Genomic DNA, 23,858 nt, shown 5'->3' on the forward strand with positions numbered 1-23,858 from the left:
GAGAGAGGGGCTATTCAAGAAGAAAGTAGCTAGTGAGGGGGCAAAAGTAGGCGGCACAGGGCATGACCATAATTATAGTACATTATGTACATATATTAAAATATCCTAATGAAACCCATTATTTTGTATAGTTTACACTAATCCAAAAAGCTTGGGAATGGAAAGCTATGGACAGAAAGTAAAAACACAAGAAGAGATACACCAGCAAATGGTACTGAGAAAATTTACAGGAGAAAATTAGTGTGATTCTGCCTCTCTTGTAGATTAGATCCATGTGTGTCTCTCTTAGGGTCTTCTTTGTTGTCTCGGTTCTCCGGGGTTGTGAATTATAGGCTTGTTTTTCTTTATGTCTAAAAGCCACTTATGAGTGAGTACATATTATATTTGTCTTTCTGGGTCTGGGTTACCTCACTCAATATGATGTTTTCTAGCTCCATCCACTTGCCTGCAGATTTCAAGATGTCATTAATTTTTCCACTGCGTAGTACTCCATTGTAGTTTTTATTGAACAAGTCTTTTACTTTCTTGGTTAGAGTTATCCCAGGATATTTTTAGGCTCTTTTGAAAGGTGCTGTTTTCTTATTTCTTTCTCAGTTTGTCATGTGTATGTAGAAAAATCTACTGATTTTTGTGTGTTACTTTTGTATCTTGCAATTTACTGAAAGGTTTATCAACTGTAGAAGTTTCCTGGTAGAGTTCTTAGGGATTTTTATTTATAAAACCATATCACCTGCAAATGAAACATTTGACTTCTCCCTTTCCTGTTTGACTTCCTTGATCTCCTTCAATTGTCTTACCTTCAAGCTAAGACTTCAAATACTATATTGACTAGGTATAGAGAGGGTGGTTATCCTTGTCTTATTTCTGATTCTAGTGGAACTGCATTGAGTTTCTCTCAATTTAGGTTGATGTTGGCTGTAGCTTCTGGTGAAGGAATATTTTCTTGACTGTTAAGTTTGTGTTTTTATACTGGGGTCTAGGCATCTGGAGTTGTACTTGAGGTGTTTATTGGCATTGATATCTGGTCTTGTCTTTGTTGGGTGGGTGTTCTGTTCTTGGGTTATTGTTCCTATCTGTGGGTCCTAGGCAAGTGTGGTGGTTGTGGGTTCCCTGGTAGGGTAGAATATTCTTTTGTGGATCAGTGTGTCAGAAAAGAATAGAGATGAACTAATAAGTAAGGCTGGGAAGAGCTGTAGGAAAGAGCTAGGGCGACCTTAACTTTTCACCAAGAGGCAGAGCCCCCCAGGGAATGGAGGTGAGGGGAGGAGGGGTTCCCAGCAAGGCACCACAAGACTTAGAGGAAGGCTGAAAGTGTCATAATGGAGGACAGACAGGAGGGTAGCAAAAATTGTCTTCCTGATTCCTAGTCCAGTTTGACCTTTGGGGGTCACTATTAGAAAGAGTTTCTGGGGATGGGAGGTAACATAAGGAACAACGATGGGTCAGAAGGGAAGGCTGACAGGGTGGGCTGGAAAGAGTTAAGTAGGATTGTTGCTATGAGTCCCCAGAGAATCAAAGCAACTAATTCTTAATCAAGGAGTCAAGGAAGAATCGAAATAGAAATTAGAGAATTTTGAAGATGAATGATTGTGAAAGCAGGTGTCAACATTTATTTGGTGCATCTGAAACTGCTCAGGGGAAAATAGACAGCTGTAAATACCTAGTTTAAGAAAGAAGTATCTTGCCTGGTGGTGGTGGTGGCACACATCTTTAATCTCGGCACTTGGGAGGCAGAGGCAGGCATATTTCTGTGAGTTTGAGGCGAGCCTCGTCTACAGAGTGAGTTCCAGGACAGCTAGGGATGCACAGAAAAACCCTGTCTCAAAAAACAAACAAACAACAAAAAACCAAACAAACAAAAATAAAGAAGTATCTCATAGCAATAAAATAACCTTCCAACTTAAGGCATCAGAAAAAAGTGAACTAAACTTTAAAGAGACTAAGAAAAGGAATAATAAAAGTTAGTTTAGGAATTTGAGAACAGGAAATCAATAGAGATAAAGCAAAAAAATGCAAGAGTTATTAATGTGGGATTCCCCTTTGTATGTTCTGAATGTTTTATTACCACTGGTTAATAAAGAAGCTGCTTTGGCCTGTAGCAGGGCAGAACATAGTCAGGTGGGAAATCCGGACAGAGATATAGAGAGAGAGTAGGTGGAGTCAGAGAGACGCCATGTAGGTACTGAAGAAGAAAGATGCTGGACCCTTACCAGTAGTAGGCCACAGCCTCGTAGTGATACATAGATTAATAGAAATGGGTTAATTTAAGATGTAAGAGCTAGCTAGAAATATGCCTGAGCCATTGACCAAACACTGTTGTAATTAGCATAGTTTCTGTGTGATTATTCGGGTCTGAGCAGTCAGGAAATGAAGGTACAGTTTCTGCTTACAAGTTACTACTTTGAAAAGATCAACAAAATTGACAAGGATTACATAGAAAGACCAAGAAAAAAATTACAGAAGATTCAAGCTCCCAAAATCAAGAACAAAAGGTCACTGTTGACCTTAAAGAAATACCAAAAAAGAATTTAGACTTTTAAGTAACTATTCCAACCAATTTAACAACTTAGATGAAATATATTTCTATAAACACTGTAAGAGCAGACTAAAATATGAGTGATTTATTACAATAGATTCAACAATAGTTTTAAAACATCCCACAAAGAAATGTTTCAGTGTAGATGATTTCATGAGTGAATTCTTTCAAATTACCTAGGAAGAATTAAAACAATCTTTCACAAACTCAACAAAGAGAAGATGAGAGAACATTTCCCATTTCAGACCATTAAGCAAATAATAGCAACCATCAGCCATGACAAGAAAAGTAAATACAGAGCACCATCATGTCTGCATATGTCATGTCCTCAGCCGTGTTTCCAATCCAACACACAAAAGCAATTTCACACCACAACCAAGTGAGATTTATCTCAGGAATGCATAGATGGCTCAACATAGAAATGCTGATATAAGATTAAAGCATGAAAGAGGAAACCACAATTACCCCAATAGATATCCTAGAACACAGCTGAGACAGTCAGCGCCTTTTCAATACCCAGGCCGAGATGTAGGAATACCCTCACAGCTAGTATACTTGATGATAGAAGACTGGAAGTTTGCCTCCTCAGGTCAGGAACAAGATAGAGGTGGACATTCTGACTACTTCTGTCTACTTCTGTTCAACCTTGCACTGGACTATCTAACCAAAGCAGTTGGACAAGCACTAATATCTACCCAGATCAGAAAGAAAAAATAAGATTGACGATATCTACAGCTTGACAACCAATTATCCCATCAAGATGCATGAAGATTTTATCTCAACCATATGAAACAGTTTTGAAGAAGAGAAGATATGAAAGCCGTGATATGATATGCAGGTGATATGATCGTGCATACAGATACAGTAAACCCAGTAAAATACAGTTATAGTGTGTACTTCCTGAAAGGTTGCAGAGCATAAGGTTAATGCAGAAAAAAGTCAACTGTGTTTTAGTATGTCATCAGTATGCAATCTTGATAAAAAAAAAATTCAGAAAACAATTTCATTTAAAATCACATGAAAAAGAATAAAATATTTAGGAATAGGGTCAACCAAAGCTCCATACCTATCCTGTGAAATTTCAGTAGAAAAAAAAATTAAATGAGACATGTATAAGTGAACAAACATCTCAGGTTCACTGGTCCAGAGGTTTGATATTTTTCTAATGATAATGATTCCAAATTAACTTACAGATCAATTCAGTTTTACATTTCCATATGAAAGATTGATGGGCATGAAATTTTTAGGAGATTGCAGTGAAGTAACCTGAGTGTATCACCTGGTTATGGTGAATCCTACTCGGGAGGTATTTCTCTCCCTCATCTTTATCTGATGGTCTTATATGAAAATATGAGTCAATAAAAATTTAGGACTTTTCCCAGATTAAAATACTCTAACCTTCAGGGAAGCCCTTAAAACAGAAAAAAAAACCAAACAAACAAAAGACAAACAAACCTAACCAAACAACCAAACAAAGCAAGCTCAAAATACCTTCAGGAAGTCCCTGAAACTAACTAGATTCATTACCTCACTACCTGCCCCCCAAGGAATAAGCGGTAAAGACTGCTGAGAGTAGCCATGGGAGGAACAAAGCTGAAAAGAAGATCCTGAGCTAGCATAACTGCCTGGAAGAAACAGGCTGGCCGAGCTGCCAGAAGTGGTTTAGACCAGCTGAGTCACTTGGAAGGGATACTCTCCAGTCTGTTGAACTGCCTACAGGTTGTGCAGTGTGTTTCAGGTTTTCACGAGCTGTCTCCTGTGCTGGGGCGGGCTTTGGTGATGCACCTGTCATTTTCATGCCTGTATGTAACCCCCTCACTCATATTCCTGTAAGTGACCCCAGATAAAACTCATTGGACTTTATCAGTATCCAGACTCGTCGTCTCTGTTGTGGACTCCCTCTCTGGGATGTGTATGCTGTGTCTGTTATGCCTGTGTCATGGGACCCCCAAACGAGACCACCACAGAACTGGTATCCGATGCAAACACACTGGGATTATTGATTACAAGTTAGCTAACTCAGACTGTAATCCAACACACCACCACAGTGGGTGGGGGAGAACAGCCCCGAGGCTTTAGGGTAGGGGGTATTTAAAGGGAAAAGCTGCAAGCAGGATGGCACAAGACTTGGCGTTTCAGGTAAAAGTATACAACTCTTGAATTTGTTGGTTGAGGTATAGGGGAATTTCAAAACAGTGGTTGATCAGATATCTCAAGGACGTTTGAAGCAAGCAGATGTAAACAAACAAATGTTGCTTGGGTACCCTGGTCAGGTCACTTTGACCAGGGCAGGTACAGTTTCTAGGGAATTTTTATGACTTTGCTGGGCTGCATATATTCCCTTAGTTAGGTCCTGTGTAAAATGGAGTTCTTTCTCAAAATGGAGTTTGTTCTGCTCCTTCAGTGTCTTTCCGGGAAAAGCCTTGTTACACATGTGTGTGTGTGTGTGTGTGCATATGCATGTGGGTGTCCATGGAGGCCAGGAGAGGACATTGGATCCCCTGCAGTTGTCCTTCCCCTCTGAGCCGTTACTCCAGCGCTCCGAGGATAATTCTTGAGTCAGAGACACATGAGCAAAGTAAGTTTTCCTGTCTCGACATATCATCATATTAACCCCAACCTTTGATTTTGAGGAATTTCTTCTTTTAATTCATTTTATTCCAGTTGGTTCATAAATTGAAGCACCACATAGCCTCTCACCCCGTGCATCTCAGTGAACGTCTGTCCAGTTAGAAGGGCTGTTCTGAAGTCAAGGAGCCCCCACTCAGACGTTTACACATGGACCACCAATTCCATTTTCATCAGCTTCTCCACCACACACCCACATGCTTCCGAAAGGAAAAGCAGGCCCTATCAGCCATCCTGCCTACCAGGACAACATGGAGTCTGAGCTGGGACTCTAGCTCTCGTCAGAGAAGTTTCCTTCTTGCAAAATACAAGGCCATTGACACAGACACTATCAACTGGTCGGGTGCAGAGGGTGAGAGACTCTGGGGTGCTCAGCCCTAAATGAGAGGTGCATATCGCACCCCCTGCTATACAGCTCCGGGTCTGTGTAGAAGAGGGCAGTTGAAAGGCCGTAAGAGCTGGAGGTGGTGGATGACTTCCTGGGACCTGTTTTCCAGCAGGAGCAGGGCAGATGCACAGGCGAACTCACAGAAATTACCACAGCATGCACAAGGCCGGTGCAAACCCAAACCAAACCCCCTTCCAGCATGGAGAGGGAGCTGGGCACAGAGTCCCACCCCTAGCTGAGGCGATCGGCATTTGATAATTGCTTGGTGAGGGAAAGGCAATTCTCACTAATGCTGTGACACCCCCCTCCCCTTGGTCAACCACACTCCCACTCCATGGAGTCTTCAGTGGGGGGAGGTTGGGGGGAGGGACAAGGCATGCTGATGAAGTTGTATGGGTCAGGAGGAGGGAGTGGGGGTGGATCTGAGAGGAATGGGAGAAGGAGGGTGGATACGATCAAAACTCATTGTATGGAAATCTCAAAGAATTAATAAAGTCATTATTTAAAAGGAAAACAGTATGGCAGATGAAATTAGAGCTTTATAGCCTTCTTGGTGACTCAGACGTCCTGAACCCCCACCCCCACCCCCGCTACCCATCACTCAGAGCTACCCTGTTTTGGTCATTTTTTCTCAGTGTTTATTGAGCTACACGATAGGAGCCATCATGATTTTCTACACAGATCTTACTGGCTCGGTTTAAAACATTTATAAAAGGCACACATGAGAGTTTGCAGACTTCTCATTCAATTAACATTTGTTTTTTCTTTTCTATTCCCCAGATACTTCATCTTAAAAATCTACAAGTACTGAAACTGAGAAATAACCCTATCAGAGAAATTCCTTTTGAAATCCAGCAATTGAAGTACCTTAGGAATTTCTCCATTGCCTTTAATCTTATTAAAGATATTCCTGTTGGGTAACGTAAATTATTTGTATCTATTTTACTTAGTTGTAAATTATTTAGTAAAGTCTCCGTCTCCCTTTTGAAAGTGGCTAGAAGCAATTTGACTACTTACAAATTCTCACGCTGGTACCATTAGCGGATTCGCTTCTTACTGTGCGAGTAAAAGCAACCCAGCCACACAGGGCAGTTAGGATGGCTCTGGTGAATACAAATCTACAGGTCAGCAGCTGAGGCCAGAGCCCTGTGCATACAGGAAACACAGCACTGGGCATTAGGAGCTTGAGATGTGTGCTTTATTACTGAGGATGATGGCCTGAGGATCTGTAGAAAGTAGTTTGTACATTCTGGTCCTGGGTGTTCCAGTCTGTAACAAGAAGACTGGTCTATACGACGGCTGAGAGCCTTTCTTTTTTTTTCTTTTTTTTTTTTTTTGGTTTTTCGAGACAGGGTTTTCCTGTAGTTTCTAGAGCCTGTCCTGGAACTAGCTCTTGTAGACCAGGCTGGCCTCGAACTGAGAGATCCGCCTGCCTCTGCCTCCCGAGTGCTGGGATTAAAGGCTGAGAGCCTTTATGCTGACCTTGAGTGTAGGCAGGTGGAGTTCTCACGTCTGATGACGTTTAATGCTTGAGGGAAATTTCAAACTGAATCTTTAACCAAAACACCAAAACAAGATATCTCTTCCAATTAAGAGTTTAACAAGCTGAGTGTAGTAAGTTAAGGGTGTGTGTGTATGCCCATGCACATGTGTTTGTGCGTGTTATGTAGATGTAAATACACATAGCTATATCTGTATTATATATACATAACTATATATTCATAGGCACATACAGCACCTAAATAGGAATTCATAACATATAATCTGTAGTCATAAACACATACTTTAAATAGTCCTGTCACTGAAAAAATATGACTAAAATTTGGTTGTAATTCAAGACTCAACCTTTGTCCATTGTTATACATTGGCCAAATTGCATAAACTGTTGGTTTCAATAAAATGTTGCAGGTACTTTAAACATATTAGTATTTCTAAAGCAAAGTGCTATTTTTACTAACTATAATTGGATGTGCATGTCTATCAAAGACAGACTGACAGCATACGAAACTCAAAATAGAAAACAGTAGTACAGTCTTACTGATTGCAAAGAAAACACAGAGCAACCTCTGACACGACAGGAAATGCTTGTTCGGTGTAAACTCACCTAGAGGGACTACACCACAAGAGATGCCATTGCACCCCTTATTTAAAACTGTCAGCCCTCTCGTTTGCTCAGCTAGGGAGACCTGATGGCACTGTGGCAGGATTTAGGAAGCATCACCTGAAACCAAGGAAAACGCAGTGAACTGAGCAGGTCTTGGCATCCAGACACATTTCACACTCTGGTCATTCCTGTCTGAAGTAGTCACACAGATGTGCAGTGGACATTCCACTTTAATTCTTGGGCTTCAGCAGATGTTCTTATATACCTGCTGTGCGTTGCCGGGGCTCCTGGTCTGTCGGGAAGACAGACAAGTGAATATAATTAGCAACATACAATTATGGAGCTGTGCCCTGTAAGCTCTGTGGACAGGAAAGGGTAACATGGAAGCCAAGCTGCAGGTTCAGAGTCAGTTCCTGGAAGAGAGGATGCCTTACCAAATGCAGCTTCTGAGTTGGCTTCATCTCCAGGGTTAACAAAGGATGGTCGTTCCATGAATGGGATAGATGTTTCTTGAATGAACAGAGTTCCAAAGCATCATATATAATGTAGGTTAGAAAATAGCGACTTTTTGCTAAATTTTGCAACCTACGGGACAGAGCCAACTGGAGTGATAAATGGGTCTTTGTGAGGTAAGGGGAGGGAGTATACTTTACAGAATAACAATGATGTAAGGCCATCATTGGGGGCTTTCTATAGGGCAGTGGTGGGGCCAAATTCTCCTTTAGGTGACACTTGTAGCAGTGTGAAGAATGGCTTTGTGAGAACAAACCAGAGTTCACAGTGACCACTGGGGACCATCAGAGTGGTTGAGGCAAAAGAGGAAGAGAAGGTGGACTAGGGCCATGGAGCGAGAGCTGCCATATCTGATACTGGTTAAAACTTAGCAAGCATAAGGAAAAGAAGCATCTGGGTTTAAAGGTCAGACTAGGGGCTGGGGAAATGGCTCAGTTGTTATGAGCACACATGGCTCCTCCAGCGCCAAGCCTTGTTCCTAAGCACCCATATTGGGTCGCTTATAACCGCCTGTAGCTCCAGCTCCAGGGGATCACATGCCCACTTCTGGCCTCCCCTGGTAGCCACACACATGTGCACAGACACACAAATAACATATCCAAAAAAGTCATATTGTGCACTGATAGATAAGAGGTAGTTACAGAGACCAGGGTGAAGGGAGTGCTCGGGCTATGCAAAGGCAGCCAGATGCTCACGGAAGACAGGTGAGTGGGTCCCTTCCTAGGAGGAGGATGGGAAGGAGTGAACTACAACAGAGAAGCCAGGTGGCCGGTGCAGACGCCACAAAGGGAGTTTGTGGCCAGCCTGAGCTGCCCTGCCTCAAAAAATGAAGTAGATTGCCTTTTTCTGTTAGTGCTTGTTTACATTTTTACTTATGATTTTTATGTGCTAAAGCTGTTTTTCCTTTTCTATGTCACTTGGGTGACTAAGTTTCTCTAAAAGTCCTTTCACTCTCTTTTCCCATGTTTAGCTAGGTCTTTCTAGTCACATGACATCTGCGTGCCACAGGAGAGAGCACTGCTCCCCAAGGCCAGCTCAGTACCGTAGATGCGGAACCTTGTGGAAAGCCACTCATGGTCTTGACGTCATTATCTAGTGGCAAGGCTAGGCAAAGTGCACTTCATTGCACGAGCACTACAAAAATCAAGGGGAAATAGCTTTGTAAATTGTTTTGTAAATTCTTCTAGTTATTTCTGAATCCTTTTCTCCTGAACCTACATTTCTACAATGAATAACACATCTAGATCATTGAAAGTTTTTTCCCCTTTTACATAAAATAGATTTTTTCCTCATGTAATATATCCTAATTATGGTTTCCTGTCCCTCTCCGCCTCTCAGTTCCTCCTCACCGCACCTTCCATCTGAATCCACACCCTTTCTCTCATTAGAAAACAAGCTTCTAAAGGATAATAATAAGATAAATAATAAGATAAAACAATAAAAAGGAACACACTGGAATTAGACAAGACAAACAAAGAGAAGGAAAAGAGCCCAGAAGAAGGCACAAGGAACTGTGAGACCCACTCATTCACACACTCAGGAATCTCATAAAAACATTACATTGGAAGGAAGCCATAATGTATGCAAAAGACACAGCTGTGCAGGAGACTGTGAGTTTTGCTCACGTTGATTTAGAAGGCCTTGTTTGACTCATGTTCCCTAGTCCCTGTGGCTCTATGTTCTTCCTCCTTTTCTGCTGGGTTCCCTGAGCCCTGAGGGGAGGGATGTAATAAAGACTTCCTGTTTAGTGATGAGTGTCCCAAGGTCTCTCACTCTCTGTATTTGTTCCCATCTGGCCGCTGGAGGAAGATTCTGAGATAGAGGCTGAGCAAGACACTGATCTATGAGTCTAGCAGAATGCCATTAGGAGTCATTTTACTGCTGCATTCTTTTAGTAGAATAGTAGTGTTTGTCTTTACTGTAGGTCCCTGGGCCATCTAGTCTCAGGTTCTCGGTCACCTAAGTCGTGTTGGGTGTGGGTCCCATCTGGAGTGGTCCTTAAGTCAGATCAGATATCAGTTGGTTCCTCCTACAATGGTGCCTCCATTGCTCTAACATATCTTGCCGGCAGATATCATTGGGGCATTGAGACCATTGATGTTGAGAGACATCAGTGAGCAGCGTTTGTTGATTGTTGAGTATTATTGACTCTTTAGGTTGGAGTTTTCCTTCTAGCCTCCCATGGGACAGTATTTGTAGATAGATATTGATTAAATTTGGTTTTAGCATGGAATGTCTTACTTTCTCCATCTGTTGTGATTGACACTTTTGCTGGGTATAGTAGTCTAGGTTGGCATCTGTGGTCTATTATAGTCTCTAGCACATCTATCCAAGCCCTTCTGGCTTTTAGAGTCTCCATTGAAAAGTCAGGTGTTATTTTAATAGGTCTGCCTTTACATATTACTTGGTCTTTTCTCCTTGCACCTTTTAATATTCTCTCTTTGTTCTATATAGTCAGATGTTTTGATTGTTATGTGTCAAGGGAACCTTCTTTTCTGGTTCAGTATATTTAGTATCCTGTATGCTTCATGTACTTTGATGGGCATCTCCTTCTTTAGGTTAGGAAATTTTTCTTCTATGATCTTTTAAACCTATTTTCTGGGTCTTTGCTCTGGGTTTCTTCTTCTATTATTCTTAGATTTGGTCTTTTCATAATGTCCCAGATTTCCTAGATGTTTTGTGTCAGGAGTTTTCTTCTTCTTCTTCTTCTTCTTCTTCTTCTTCTTCTTCTTCTTCTTCTTCTTCTTCTTCTTCTTCTTCTTCTTCTTCTTCTTCTTCTCCTCCTCCTCCGTCTTCTCCCTCAGACCCTCCTCCTCCTCCTCCTCTCTTAAGAAGCTTTCTTCCCTCCTCCCTCCTCCTCCTCCAGGAGGGGATCTTCTTTTTCTTCTTCTTCTTCTTCTTCTTCTTCTTCTTCTTCTTCTTCTTTTCTTCTCTAGGAGGAGAAGAGACCAGTCCCCCCTGAAGTCCTAACGTCCCTAAGACCCCTCCGTTCCTCCGAAGGAAGAAAAGAAGAGGAGGGGAGAGGGAGGAGAAGACGAAGAAGGACCTCCCTGCCTCCCCTCCTCACCCCCCTCTCCCGTCCTCCAAGGGGTGGGCGGGGGAAGAGACTTCCTCAATCCTCTCCTCCCTCCTCCCCCGAATCACTATTCCTTCATTCTTATTAGTCTTCTTCTCCGCTCTAAATGCCCCTCCACTCCTCTCCTCCTCAGAATCCCCTCCTCCTCCTCTTCTTTTTCTTCCTCTTCTTCCTCTCCTCCTCTCCTCCCCTCCTCCCCTCCTCCTCCTCCTCCTCCTCATCCTCCTCCTTCTTCCTGTGTATTCATTTCATCTATTATATTTTCAGTGCCTGAGAGTCTCTCTTCCATCTCTTGTATTCTGTTGGTGAGGCTTGCCTCTGAGTTCCTAAGTTTTTCTTTTCCCCATTCCCCTCAGTTTAGGTTTTCTTTATTGATTCTGTTTTCACATTCCCAGGATCTTGACCGGTTTTTCCTCATTTCCTTCCACTGTTTGTGTTTTCGTAGATTCCTCGCAGAGACTTTTTCATTCTCCCTTAAGGACCTCTGTCATATCCACAAAGTCTATTTTAAGGTCTCAGTGCTCGGGCCCTGCTGGTCGGGTTGGTGAGCCTGGTGGGGACGGATTGTTACTGATGGTGTTTTTACTCTGGCATCTAAACGTTTGGGTTTGGAAAGATTGTAATTCTAGGTGCTGATACCTGGAATTGTCTTTTTTTTTTTTCCACCCTTGGTTTCTATTGACCTCTCTGGTACTTAGGAGAGTGTGTTGGCCATATGTTGTCCAGAAGAAAATTCTGCTGGGATCCTAATAGATTTAGCCACTGGGGTTTCCAGACAAATCTGTTTCTAGGAATTGGAATGGACTGGGGAGGTCTACAGAGGGGGAGAAAAGCAGGGTGAACCACTGGGATCTGCTTAGTTCCCGGGAATGGAGCAGAGAGTGAGGGAAGGCCACTGCAGGTGATCCTCTACAGAGCTGGGAATGAGACTGGGAGATTGGATTTGGAGGAGCAGCGGGAGGGGGAGGATCTGCTGTCAGTCTACCCCCTTCCCTGACTAGACTAGCCTGTGGTTCCCAGAGAGTGCCCCCCGGAGTTGGAGACTGGGATGATGGGATAAGCGAGGGGAAGGAAGCTGGAAGGGCAAGATCTCTGTGCTGAGGCAAAACAGTAAGCGAACTATGATCTTGAGCTGACAATAGTAGATAGTGTCAGCATTTTCTTAACAGAGATGAAAAAGAAATTGGGGTGACCACTGAACCGCGAAGGGTTATCTTACACTTCTCTAGTCAATGCCACCAGTTTCTCAGAGAAAAGGACTTTCGATTAGCTGGGGTTCCTACGTTTCTGATTTACTCGGCGTGACACTGGATAGATAGAAGATGGAATTCCTGGTCTCTAGGATTTCATAGTTGTACGATGGCACAGGGGCCCAGAGAGGTGAACGGGCACACGGAAGTGTCGGCTCTTCTAGTTGAAAAGATCTGGAGAGAGTTCTGTGCAAGAGGCAACATCTGGGGTAAGATTTCAAGCACGGGAAGACAATGCCCAGAGTCAAGTTTGGGGACATGCTGTATGAGGTTTGGAGATATGTAGGAGCTGTTTGTTCAGATACTTGCAGCACATAAATGGGGGGATCACGGGAAGTATGGGATGGAGAGTCACAGGCAAGCTATGAATGTCATCCAGGGCGGGATCCTGAAGCTCTCCATCTGCCATGCTGAAATAGTGGGAAGTTGGCTAAACCCTGTACTCACACTGCCTTAGTAATGTTTCAGGTCATTTGTGCAGGAAGAGGTGGCTTTTGAGAAGAGGATACACAGTGTGGGGGTGGGTGGGTGTTACCAGGGATTGTGATCAGTATCACACTTTGTTGTTCAATTCCAGTCTTCCAGAAACAATTTCTGTGTGCATCCCCCGGGAGATAGACTCATGGTGCTGCTGTGGTCACTGGACCTAGGACCTGCCCTAATTCAGAATGGCCCCATCTAATCTGAAAATAATTCATTACATATTATGACCACAAATATGGTCACATCCTGAGATTTTAAGTGGGCCCAAAGTAAGAGCTGAAGGATGCCATGGCTCTGCATCACACGGCTACAGCATCATGAGTCTGCCCAAGTTCTGGGTATCCAGAAACAGAAGCACCACAGCCTCCTCGGAAGAAGACCCTGTGAAGTCAGAGACAAATGCAGCCGCAAGCCAGGGAAGGCAAGGACTGCAAGCAACCCTGGGCAGCTAGGAGAGATGCCGCCCCCCCAGAAGGGCATTGTTCTTCCCACAGCTGGATTCTGGAGCTCTGGTTCCTGAACCACGCATGGGAAGCTGTGGTGCTGCTGCTTCAGGCTACCCAGAATTTGGGCAGGAAACGAACATAGAAACCAAGAAAAAGCTTTGGCTGATAAAAGATTTTTAGCTGTCTTTAGCTAAGTCAGGCTTTTCCCACCCCAGTTTCTTCAAGCAATCATCACGGACAGAAGAATCATTTTGGGAGGTATTTGAGGAATGTGTACTAACCATAATGAAAAGTAACTCTCTGTGTCTTAGGAAAATGTGTAATTTCTAGATGCTTTCATTCCCAGTGACAAGGACTAGTCATTACTAAAACTAACTGTTCTTTCTATTTAAGGTTATGTAACCTGTTTAATCTTGAGGAACTTGACATTTCCTACAATGAAATTTATAATATTCCAAATGAAATCCAGAGACTCAGGTACCCGCAAAGCAGTAGTTACACAGAAAATGGCCTGCCCCTCCAGAATGTTTTGGTAATGAGAGTGATGAAGGACTTAGTCTTTTCATTTGTTTCAGCCACAGAATGAACCGTGGGCTTTAGTTTAAAGTGTAATTTGAATATCTAGTGTACAGTGTCTGCAAGATGTATTTTCAATGATTTTTATAAAAGTAAAATGTGGTGACCTCTTAATAGAATAAAAAGTTATTTTTGTCAACTTTTTGGTATAAGTACATATAGCTCTTTTTTTGGTTTTTCGAGACAGGTTATATAGCTCTTATACATTTCAATTTGTATATAATATTCAAGTATATATTATATAATATATATTCACATGCATGTTATATATGCCTGTATGTGCATATATAATACAAATTTTTTATGAATTAATAAAAGTCATGAACTTATCTGTGTCCTATTTTTTGTTTTTGAGACAAGGACTCTGCCTGATCTGGAACTCACTATGTAGACCAGCCTGGCCTCCAGTTCATAGAGATCCACCTGCCTCTGTATCCCAAGTTCTGGGATTCAAGGTGTGGGCCACCATGCCTGGCTCTGTGTCTTATTTTTATTTTATTATGAATTTACAATAATGACTAATAGGGAAGATATTTTTCAGTAGTTATTTCACTAATTTGCAAGATTATTTGTCATAATCCTTTAACTTCTGTTATGGAATTGCCCGTCCCTCCATCAGCATCTACAAGCATAGACTTAACACATCAATTGTGGTTGTCTTGAGTTACAGAGAATTTTTGGTGGAAGTGTTTACTTTCTATTTTAAAACGTGGTAGGTGCTAGAGACATGGCACGGTGGTTAAGAGCACTTGCTGTTCTCCCAAGTTCAGGTCCAAACACCAAAACTGGGTGGTTCACAACCCCTTCAAACTCCATCCAGAATTGGATGCCTTCTTCTGTCTTCCAAGGGCACTGGCCACACACACACACACACACACACACACACACACACACGTACGTGCACACATAAACACACATCTCACACACACATAAATATAAATGATAAATCTAAAAAGCACTATGTACTCTTAATCTTTCAAAACTTGTAAAATATTTTATTTTAAATTACATATCTGTGTGTGTGAGGTTGTGTCCGTGTGAGGACAGGTGCCTAGAGAGGCCAGAGACACTGAATTCCCTGGAGCTTTTCAATAGAGACTCTGAAAGCCATAAGAGCCTGGGTAAATGTTCTACAAACTAGGAGAAATCATAGATGGGCAGGCATCAGAATCAACAATAGAAAAAGAAACATCCATGATAAAACCAAGTTTAAGCAATTTCTATCTATGAATCCAGCTCCACAGAAGACTCTAGAAGGAAAACTTTAGTCTGAAGAAGTTAACGACACCCAGGACACAAGAATAAGTAATCTAAGAATAATAAATCAGAAAAGTTGTAAAGATAACCACACCTCAACAACAAAATAACAAGAATCAATAAACACTGCTTATTAATAATCCTCAATGTTAGTGTTCTCAATCCCACAATAAAAATACACAAACTAACAGATTGGATTAAAAAACAGGATCCATCTTTCTGCTGCACACGGGAGAAGAAGTGAATAGCTCAGTCAAAGAAAGTATTAAATCTTAAAAAAAAACAAGGCATAAAATACCCTGGAAATCTTGGAAACTATAAAAAGGACCAAATCTATGAGTTAATTGGTGTAGAGGAAGAAGAAGAAACTCAAGTCAGAGGCACAGAAAATATTTTTAAACAAACCATAGAAGAAAATTCCCCAAAAGCACAACTCACCTTGAGGAATAGATATCACCTCAGGGTAAATGGATGGAAACAGGTATTCCAAGCAAATGGTACCAAAGAAGCCAGCAGGTGTAGCTACTTTAATACCTGACAAAATAGACACAAGACGTACTAATCAGAAGACATAGGGAAGGACACTACATAATCAATATAGGAAAAATCCACCAAAAGGAACAAAGAAACAGTAATACACACTGGAGAAAAGACAGCATCTTCAACAAATGTTGCTTGTTAGACTGGATGGCTGTTTATTAAAGAATGAAAGCACATCCATATTTGTTTTCTTGCACGAAGCTCAAGTCCAAGTGGATCAAAGACTGCAACATAGGAACACGTAACCCGTGTTGGAGAGTTTCATGTCAACTTGACGTAAGCTAATGTTATCTGAAAGAAGGGAGCCACAATTGATAAAATGCCTCCATAAGATCCAGCGCTAAGGCATTTTCTCAATTATTGATTGATGGATGCAGGCCCAGGCCATCGTGGGTGGTGCCATCCCTGGGCTGGTGGTCCTGGGTTCTATAAGAAATCAGGCTGAGCAAGCCAGGGAGCAGCACCCCTCCATGGCCTCTGCATCAGCTCCTGTCTCCAGGTTCCTGCCCTGTTTGAAGCTCTTGGCCCAGACTTCCTTCTATGGTGAACAACGATACGGAAGTGGAAGCCAAACAAACCCTTTCCTCCCCACCTTGATTTTTGGTCATGGTGTTGAATCGAAGCAACAGAAACTCTGACTAGGACCTAACCTGAACTTGACAGAGGAGAAAGGGGGGAATAGACTTGAAATCATAGCACTGGAAAGGGATTTCTGAACAACACACTGATAGTACAGGCACCAAGACCAAACATTAATAAATTGAAACTTTATGAAGTCAAGTAACTTCTGTATGGAAAAGCACACCATCATTCTGACAAAGCAGCAGCCTACAGAATAGGAAAATGTCTTTACCAATTATACATCTTATAGAGGGTTAGTGTTTAGAATACATGAAGTATTAAACAAAAAACCTGAACACTAAGAAAACAAATTACGAAATGTAATTTTTTTTTTGCTAAACTAAATAGAGACTTTTCAAAAGATGAAACACAAATGACAGAGAAACTCTTAAATAATGTCCAACATCCTTAGCCATCAAGGAAATGTGAATTAAAACTTCTTTGAGATTCCATCTTGCACCAGTCAGAAAGGCCAAGATCAATAACACAAATGACAGTACCTGCTGGTGGGGAAAATGAAATAGTTCTTCACAACTGGTGGGAGTGCAAACTGGTATCCCCACCATGGAAATCAAGGTGGTTTTTCCTCAGGAGGCTGGGAACCAATGTACCTAAAGCCCAAGATCCTAATATACCACTCTGGAGCATATACCCAGAGGAGTCTACATCCTAATGCTGGTGCTTCCTTATCCACATCCATTGCTGTTCTATCCATAATACCCATGAACTCGAAAAAGTGTAGGTGTTTATTCACTGGTGAATGCATAATGAAAATGAGGCACATTTACAACAATGGAATATTATTTGGCTGTCAAGAAAAACGAAATGTTGAAACTTGCAGTTAAATGGATAGAATTCGAAAAATAAATCATCCTGAATGGGGTAACCCAGAGCCAAAAAGACAAATAATAAATACATACTTTTTCTCAAATATGGATGTTAGGTCTTAAGTTTTCATTATGCATGTTAAAATCCAAATAATCACCGAGGTGAGTTATCTAGTAAGGGACGACTAGTTGGGAGGAAACGATCTTCCATGAAAGGGGAAATATAATGCTTGGAAGAGGTACAGGAAAGCTAGGAAGGTTAAACAGGAAGGTGGGTGGAAGAAAACGGTAATGGAGGAAATACAGGGAGGGACAACCAAAACTAAAGGTCATTTGAAAAACCATAAGAAATACAGAAACCTGTTACTGTAGAAGCTTTCTAAAATCTATACATATATAGGAGGAATCTTGTCAAGTGATGGGGGAGACAATGCCCCTAGACATCTTTTTCTACCAACTAAAATGTCCAGTGCCAGGAATGGATTACATCTTGTTGAGTCATTGGCGAAGGGTCACATGGAACCTCCCCAAATGTCATGGGTTATTGCCATTGTTATTGATTGCTTTCCACAACCTTATGGTAAGGACCTATTGCTGAAGACAGTGTTTATTATTTTATGGATCATGGGGAAATCAAGCTAGTGCCTAACTAGAAGTTTCATCGCTACTGACTGGGATTCATGGTGCTGGAAGGTATCCTGCAGGCTACCAGAGGATAAAGGTAGCCATCAGCCCAGCCTCAAACACTGTGACCTACAACAGTGACCTGTCTGCAAGCTATGCTGGTGTAATAGTTGCACAGATGCCACGGGGGTAACCAACCACTCTCTGGTTTGGATTTAAGGTCTGCTCCATGATATGAAATCCATACCTGATGCTGCTAAACTAACCAAGAAACAGACTAGATAAGCTATAGACCTAGGAAAAACCAAATGCCACTATTCTGCTAAAGGAACATCACAATGAAATGAGTCCTGATGACATTCTGTTGTCGCCATAGGCCAGTGCCTGGCTCAGCCATACAGCAGGGAAACATCTTGCAGTGGATAAGAGCTAACACAGAAATCCAAAACTGCACAGTGTGCAGTGAGTGAGAGACTTCTGAGCACTAAGGCCTAAATGGGATGTCTTCATGAAATCCTACTCATGGATCTATGCAGAAGAGGAGGTGGAAAGATTGTAAGACCTGGAGATGCTGCATGACTCCAAGGACACAGTATCTTCTGACACAGCAGAACCGATGGCACATATGAACACACAGAAACTGGATGCATGCAGATTTGCACAGACAGGGTCCAGCACCAACAGGGGGATGTGGATGTAGGGTCTCTTTCCTTACCAATAATTATTTGCAACTGATGCATGCTGTCAACGGGAAAATCAAGTTTTTACCAATGGAAAATCATTGCCTATAGTAATCACATCCCAGGGCAGGCTCCATGCCGGTCATTAGTTAGCCATCATCAAATGAACTCCATGGTTTGTTGTTGTTGATGTTGTTTTGTTGTTGTTTTTCTGGTCTTTGTTTTGTGGTTGTGGTGGTGGACTTTTTGTTTTGTCATTTTGCCTTATTTTGGTTTTTGGCTTTGTGATTTTTGTTTTTGTATGTGTGTGCTTGTGTGTGTGTGTTTGTGTGTTTTAAAGAGAAAGATATAAATAAAGATGAGTGGGTAGGGAGGTGGCAGGATCTGGGAAGAATTAGGGTAGGGGAAGGAACATGAATCAAAACATATTTTATAAAGATTTTAATAAACAGTGTATAGGAAGTGTGTAAATGTTCAAATCATAACAGTACTCTGCTACTGACCCTTAGGTTTGTAGAGGGACGTGACTGTGTCCATTCTGTCCTTCTGGACAAAATAAGAGCTTGGGGTTTGCCTCACATATAACTGCCCTCAGTATGTGGTTAAGAACGGTAGTCAGGCTGTGTTTGAAGAGTCTCTTTGTTTGAAACTTTGATCATGGTTTACTTTCTCAGGAAGAGTGACCATCAGAGAACCCAGTTTGGGGCAAAGGGATGCGAGACTAGATTGTCAAGGAGCGTTCAGAAGCTCCCACCCGCTCAACCACCTGGAGGCCTGTTTACCTGTAGAGTATTTTGACAGTGATTTGACTGTGTTTACGTGGTGTAACACTTTTTAGTCCTCTGCTTTTTCCGTGGCTATTTATATGTCCAGAGTGATGATGTTTGCAGAGACCCCCCAAGGGTATCATCCATCAGCTACCCTGTTCACACAAATGTGCTTCTTTGCATAGTGATATATTGTTTCAGTTTTTCTGTAAGGAAATTCTCTTGATTCCATGAAAATATTAAAATAGATGTTTTATTCCCACCCGTGTGGGGGCCAGGTTTCAACACCACCAGTGCAGAAACTCGCATGAGCACTATAAATTGCATGATCATCTTCTAAAATGTGATGTCTCTTCTGTACAGATCACTTGAGAAGCTGAATGTTGATGGGAATTTCATGACTTCTTTTCCACTTGGGATTTTACGGCTGAACTTGACCAAACTCCAATTCGAAAATACGTTCACTAGTTACCATTTTTGGACAGAGTATTGCTGCAACAGCCCCCCACGACTAACTCATATTTGTGCTTCCTTCATTCTCAAAAATAATCTACATAAAATTTATAATTTCATCCCAAGGAGAGTTCAAAGGTGTCTAAGAATGTAAGTACTTTCAAGCGTGCTTTTTATCAAGGCACGCTTCTGAGTATTTCACTAGCACACACACAAACAGTTCTTCCTTTACTCATTCTTGCTTTGCAGGTATACTAATGTACTCTAAATCAGTCCCATTTTATAACGTTCTCCAGTTATTTCTAAAGTTCAGTGATGGTGGGCAGTATCTATGCATCTATTAGTTAAACCTTGTCTGTGAATTGCTAAGTACACAGAAGTGATTCCTTTCCAAAACTGTTAAGTCCCGAGGGACATGCTTTACTCCATTCTGCCCTGAGCAATACCAGGAGTGGATCAGGCAATACACGCATGCATGTGAGTGAGCGCGCACGCGCATACACACACACATATCAAGAATCAATGAGCAATTGATACTTTGTTACCTAATCCCAAGACAAGGGTTCTTAGGGTCCACTGAAATGTTATAGAACCATTTTGACTATGTAAAGGAAATCACCATCATTATTGCTGGGACTATGAATTGTACAAATACTTATAGTATGCCTAAGCAAAATGATTTCCCAGGAATATATAAAAGAGCAGATTTGACTCAATGAAGACATATGTAGCATAGCTTTGATCTTGATTGTCCCTCAAAGAACCATGTGCCAATGTCTTTATCCCCAAGGTGCTGCTACCAGGAGATAAACAACCAGTAAGAGGTGGGACCTAGTGAAAGATTCACAGGTTCAGGGAGAGCATACTCTTTAAGGAAACTATGGGGTCCCAGTTCCTTTAGTTTTTTGGCCATAGATGAGTGAGTGGCTTTGTTCTGCTATTAACTCCCACCATGATATGAGAATATGGCTCCATCATAGTGTGTGTGTGTGGCATTGAGAAAGACTTGGATTTAATCCCAAGTACCTCAAAAGAAGCCCAGCCCCATCTCTCCAGGGACTAGAGAGATGGCTCCAAGGTTAAGAACTCTGCCTGCTCTTCCTAAAGGTCTTGAGTTCAATTCCCAACAACCACATGGTGGCTCACAACAATCTGTAATGAGATCTGGTGTAGTGAGGAGGAGCAGGCTGTGTTCCTGCCGCTCAGCTCCCAACCGCCTGGCTAGCTTATGCCCCTAAATAACAACACACAAATTGTATTCTTTTAAACACTGCTTAGCCCATTAGCTCTAGCCTCTTACTGGCTAACTCTCACATCTTGATTAACCCATATTTAGTAATCTGTGTAGCACCACGAGGGGTGGCTTACTGGGAAGATTCTAGCCTGCATCCATCTCGGAGAGGAGAGTCATGGTGACTGCTCAAGGCATCTGCCTTACTTCCCTTCTTCCCAGCATTCTGTTCTGTCTACTCCACCCACCTATGTTCTGATCTATCAGGCCAAGCAGTTTCTTTATTAATTAACCAATGAAACAACAGATAGATAGAAACACTCCTACATCAATCTGGTGCCCTCTTGAGGAAGAAACGTGGTCAGTTGTCCTCTTCTACTTAGACCAGGAAACCCAATATGGACAAGTTCAACAGAACCACCATATACGGGCTGCCCATGCGTGCTCCAGCATTGCCAGGGCATAAATTTCATTTTCATTCACCTCAAAAGAAGAGGAAGCTCCCCAGATTCACTTTCCAATTATAATGCGCTGTGCACTTATACGCTTGCTTTAGAGAAAGTAGGTTCCTTGCACACATATTTAATCTGCTGTTCCCTGTATTAGGATTTAAATTTTGACTTAATAGTAGATGCCTTGTCTAGATGTCAGATCGATCAAAACCAAGCAGTAATTTTTACTTTAGCGAAAACTCAAAATATCCTCTTGATGTCTCTCTTCCTTTCAGCACATCCAGGTGTGACTGCTGTCACGGTCCCAAGTTTGGTGAAGGTTTTCGCATCATCCGATCCTGTGATATGTTTGGAGCAACCCAGATTCCTATCATGTTCTTTGTCTGCTCTCCTTCCTGCTATCTGGAGATGAGGGAGACCAGTTTTGTTTTAGAAGGTTTCCCTTGTAGAAGAATAGTTCTAAATAAGGACTGGTGAAAGAAAGAGTTAGTGGTGTATCATTTTATTTGTAAAGTCCACACAGATTTATGAATGAGGAGGTCATCTCTTAGAGCCCAGGTTCTGTGTGAAGACCTACAGGTCTTCTCCACTGAGTTCTCTCTGTCTGATTGTTAGGGATCATTGCGGAACTGTGTCGCGGGAACTAGAAGAGGCCTCTGGGGTTCAGCTAGGCTCTTGAGAATTTTCGGGAGTGCATGTTTACAGTAAGGAAGAAGATGCTCAAAACATTTGCAGAAAGTGCTGCGTCTTCCATCTTGTCCTTTCAGGAACCCATACTCAGCAGCTTGAAACCATCACGAAGAACTCTGTCATCAAGGCCGCAAAGTTGTGTGTCCAGGCATCCAGTGCTAGCTCGTGTGTTTCTGCGAAAACCTGTCTGGTGCTGACCATCTCAGCTGGTTTTCTTTTGAGAATAAAAGATTAAATTCCAACTCGATTTTTTTTTTTTGAATTGGTTTCCCTGCCTCTTAGAAAACTAATACAATCTTCTGTGGTTATCTTGGCCTTTAGCCCACAAAGTTGAGACTCACTCCACGGGCCAGCACCGAATTTACTGTAGCCCTTGATGAGAGCCAAACCAGAAAGCAGAATTCAATGACGCTACAAGGCGGTACCCACCTAAAGTGGAACTTGGGTTTATTTTGAAAGCTGGAAAGATGATTCAGCAATTAAGAGCACTTGTTGCCCTTGCAGAGAACCCTCATTCCCAGTACCCGCATGGTGGCTCAGCGAAACCCATAACTCCAATTCCAAGGGATCGGGTGCCTTCTTCTGACCTCTGAGGGCACCAGACATGCATGTATGCAGGCAAAAGACTAATACACATAAAATTAAATTTTAAAACACCGTTTAAGTGTTTATTTTGTTTAAAAGAAGGTATGGGGGTTTGAACAAGAATGGCCCCATAAACTCATATGTTTGGATACTTAGTCCCCTGTTGGTGAACTGTTTGGGAAGGATTAGGAGGCGTGGTCTTGTTGAAGGCGCTATGTCCCTGGGGGCTGGCTTTGAGGTTTCAAAAGCTATGTGCTGTGCCCAATAAGCTCTCTACCTCCTGCTTGGCGTTGGAGATGTGAACTCTCAGCTGTTCCTTCAGCTGTGCACTCACTCTATTACAGACTCTGACCCTCTGGAGCCATTAGCCCAATTAAACATTTTTTTTATCAGTTGCCTTGGCTGTGCTTTTTATCACAGCAACAGAAAAGTAACTGAAGCACTACTTTCCTCATTCTCTTCATCTGGCTTCTGAGACCCACTCTGCTGTCCTTCAGTCTCTCCATAGTCCAGCAAAGCTGGGCTTTTTTTGTCCAGAGGTTTCCCTGAGCAAAAGGTGAACACACATTTTGGTAAAACAATTTCAAATGGCACATAACAATTTCATGTATGGCATGTGTTTTTTTGTGCTATTAATTCAATATAAAATAGTAATCATTAAATTTAATGAAATGAACTGATTTATACTTCAGCTTGCAGTCTTTTTGCTCTCGTGTAATTAGAGATAGTCATAAAGCATAAACTATGTCAGATCTGTGTGTATTTTAAGAATATTTAAAGATAAAATAACAACACAAAAGTAATTTATAAGAGGTTTATTTGTAATTGTGTGTTGTGGGGGCTCTTTACTTACAGGCGTAGATGCTCACCGGACTAGACACATGGGGTCTCCTTAGAAATGGGGTTACAGGTGGTTGTGAGCCATGCAGCATGGGTGCTGGAAGGCAGCGTGGGCTGTCTGCAGGAGCAGCCCATGCTTTGACCAGCCTTCTAAAGAATAACAGTCCTTCTAAATAACTTTTCTGATTATGAAATTCAATAAACAGAGATGTCAGAGTTTGCTGAGTTGTCTATATTGTGTTTTCTAGGAAAACAAACTATTTATTCTAAGAGGAATAACTACCATCTCAC

At 41.9% G+C, this 23,858-nt stretch overlaps 1 protein-coding gene across 1 annotated transcript in view; it reads left to right on the forward strand.

The window, feature by feature from the left end:
* Nucleotides 1-21,964, forward strand: part of Lrrc63 (leucine rich repeat containing 63) — a 31,728-nt gene extending 9,764 nt beyond the window's left edge. The window contains 5 exon segments of the mRNA XM_038309673.1: nucleotides 6,333-6,469; nucleotides 13,818-13,901; nucleotides 19,680-19,919; nucleotides 21,728-21,924; nucleotides 21,927-21,964. Of these exon segments, the coding sequence (XP_038165601.1) occupies nucleotides 6,333-6,469; nucleotides 13,818-13,901; nucleotides 19,680-19,919; nucleotides 21,728-21,924; nucleotides 21,927-21,964 (696 nt within the window).
* Nucleotides 21,965-23,858: the final 1,894 nt, after the last annotated feature.

This window comes from Arvicola amphibius, chromosome 13 (genome assembly GCF_903992535.2).
Source record: "Arvicola amphibius chromosome 13, mArvAmp1.2, whole genome shotgun sequence".
Lineage (NCBI taxonomy): Eukaryota > Metazoa > Chordata > Mammalia > Rodentia > Cricetidae > Arvicola > Arvicola amphibius.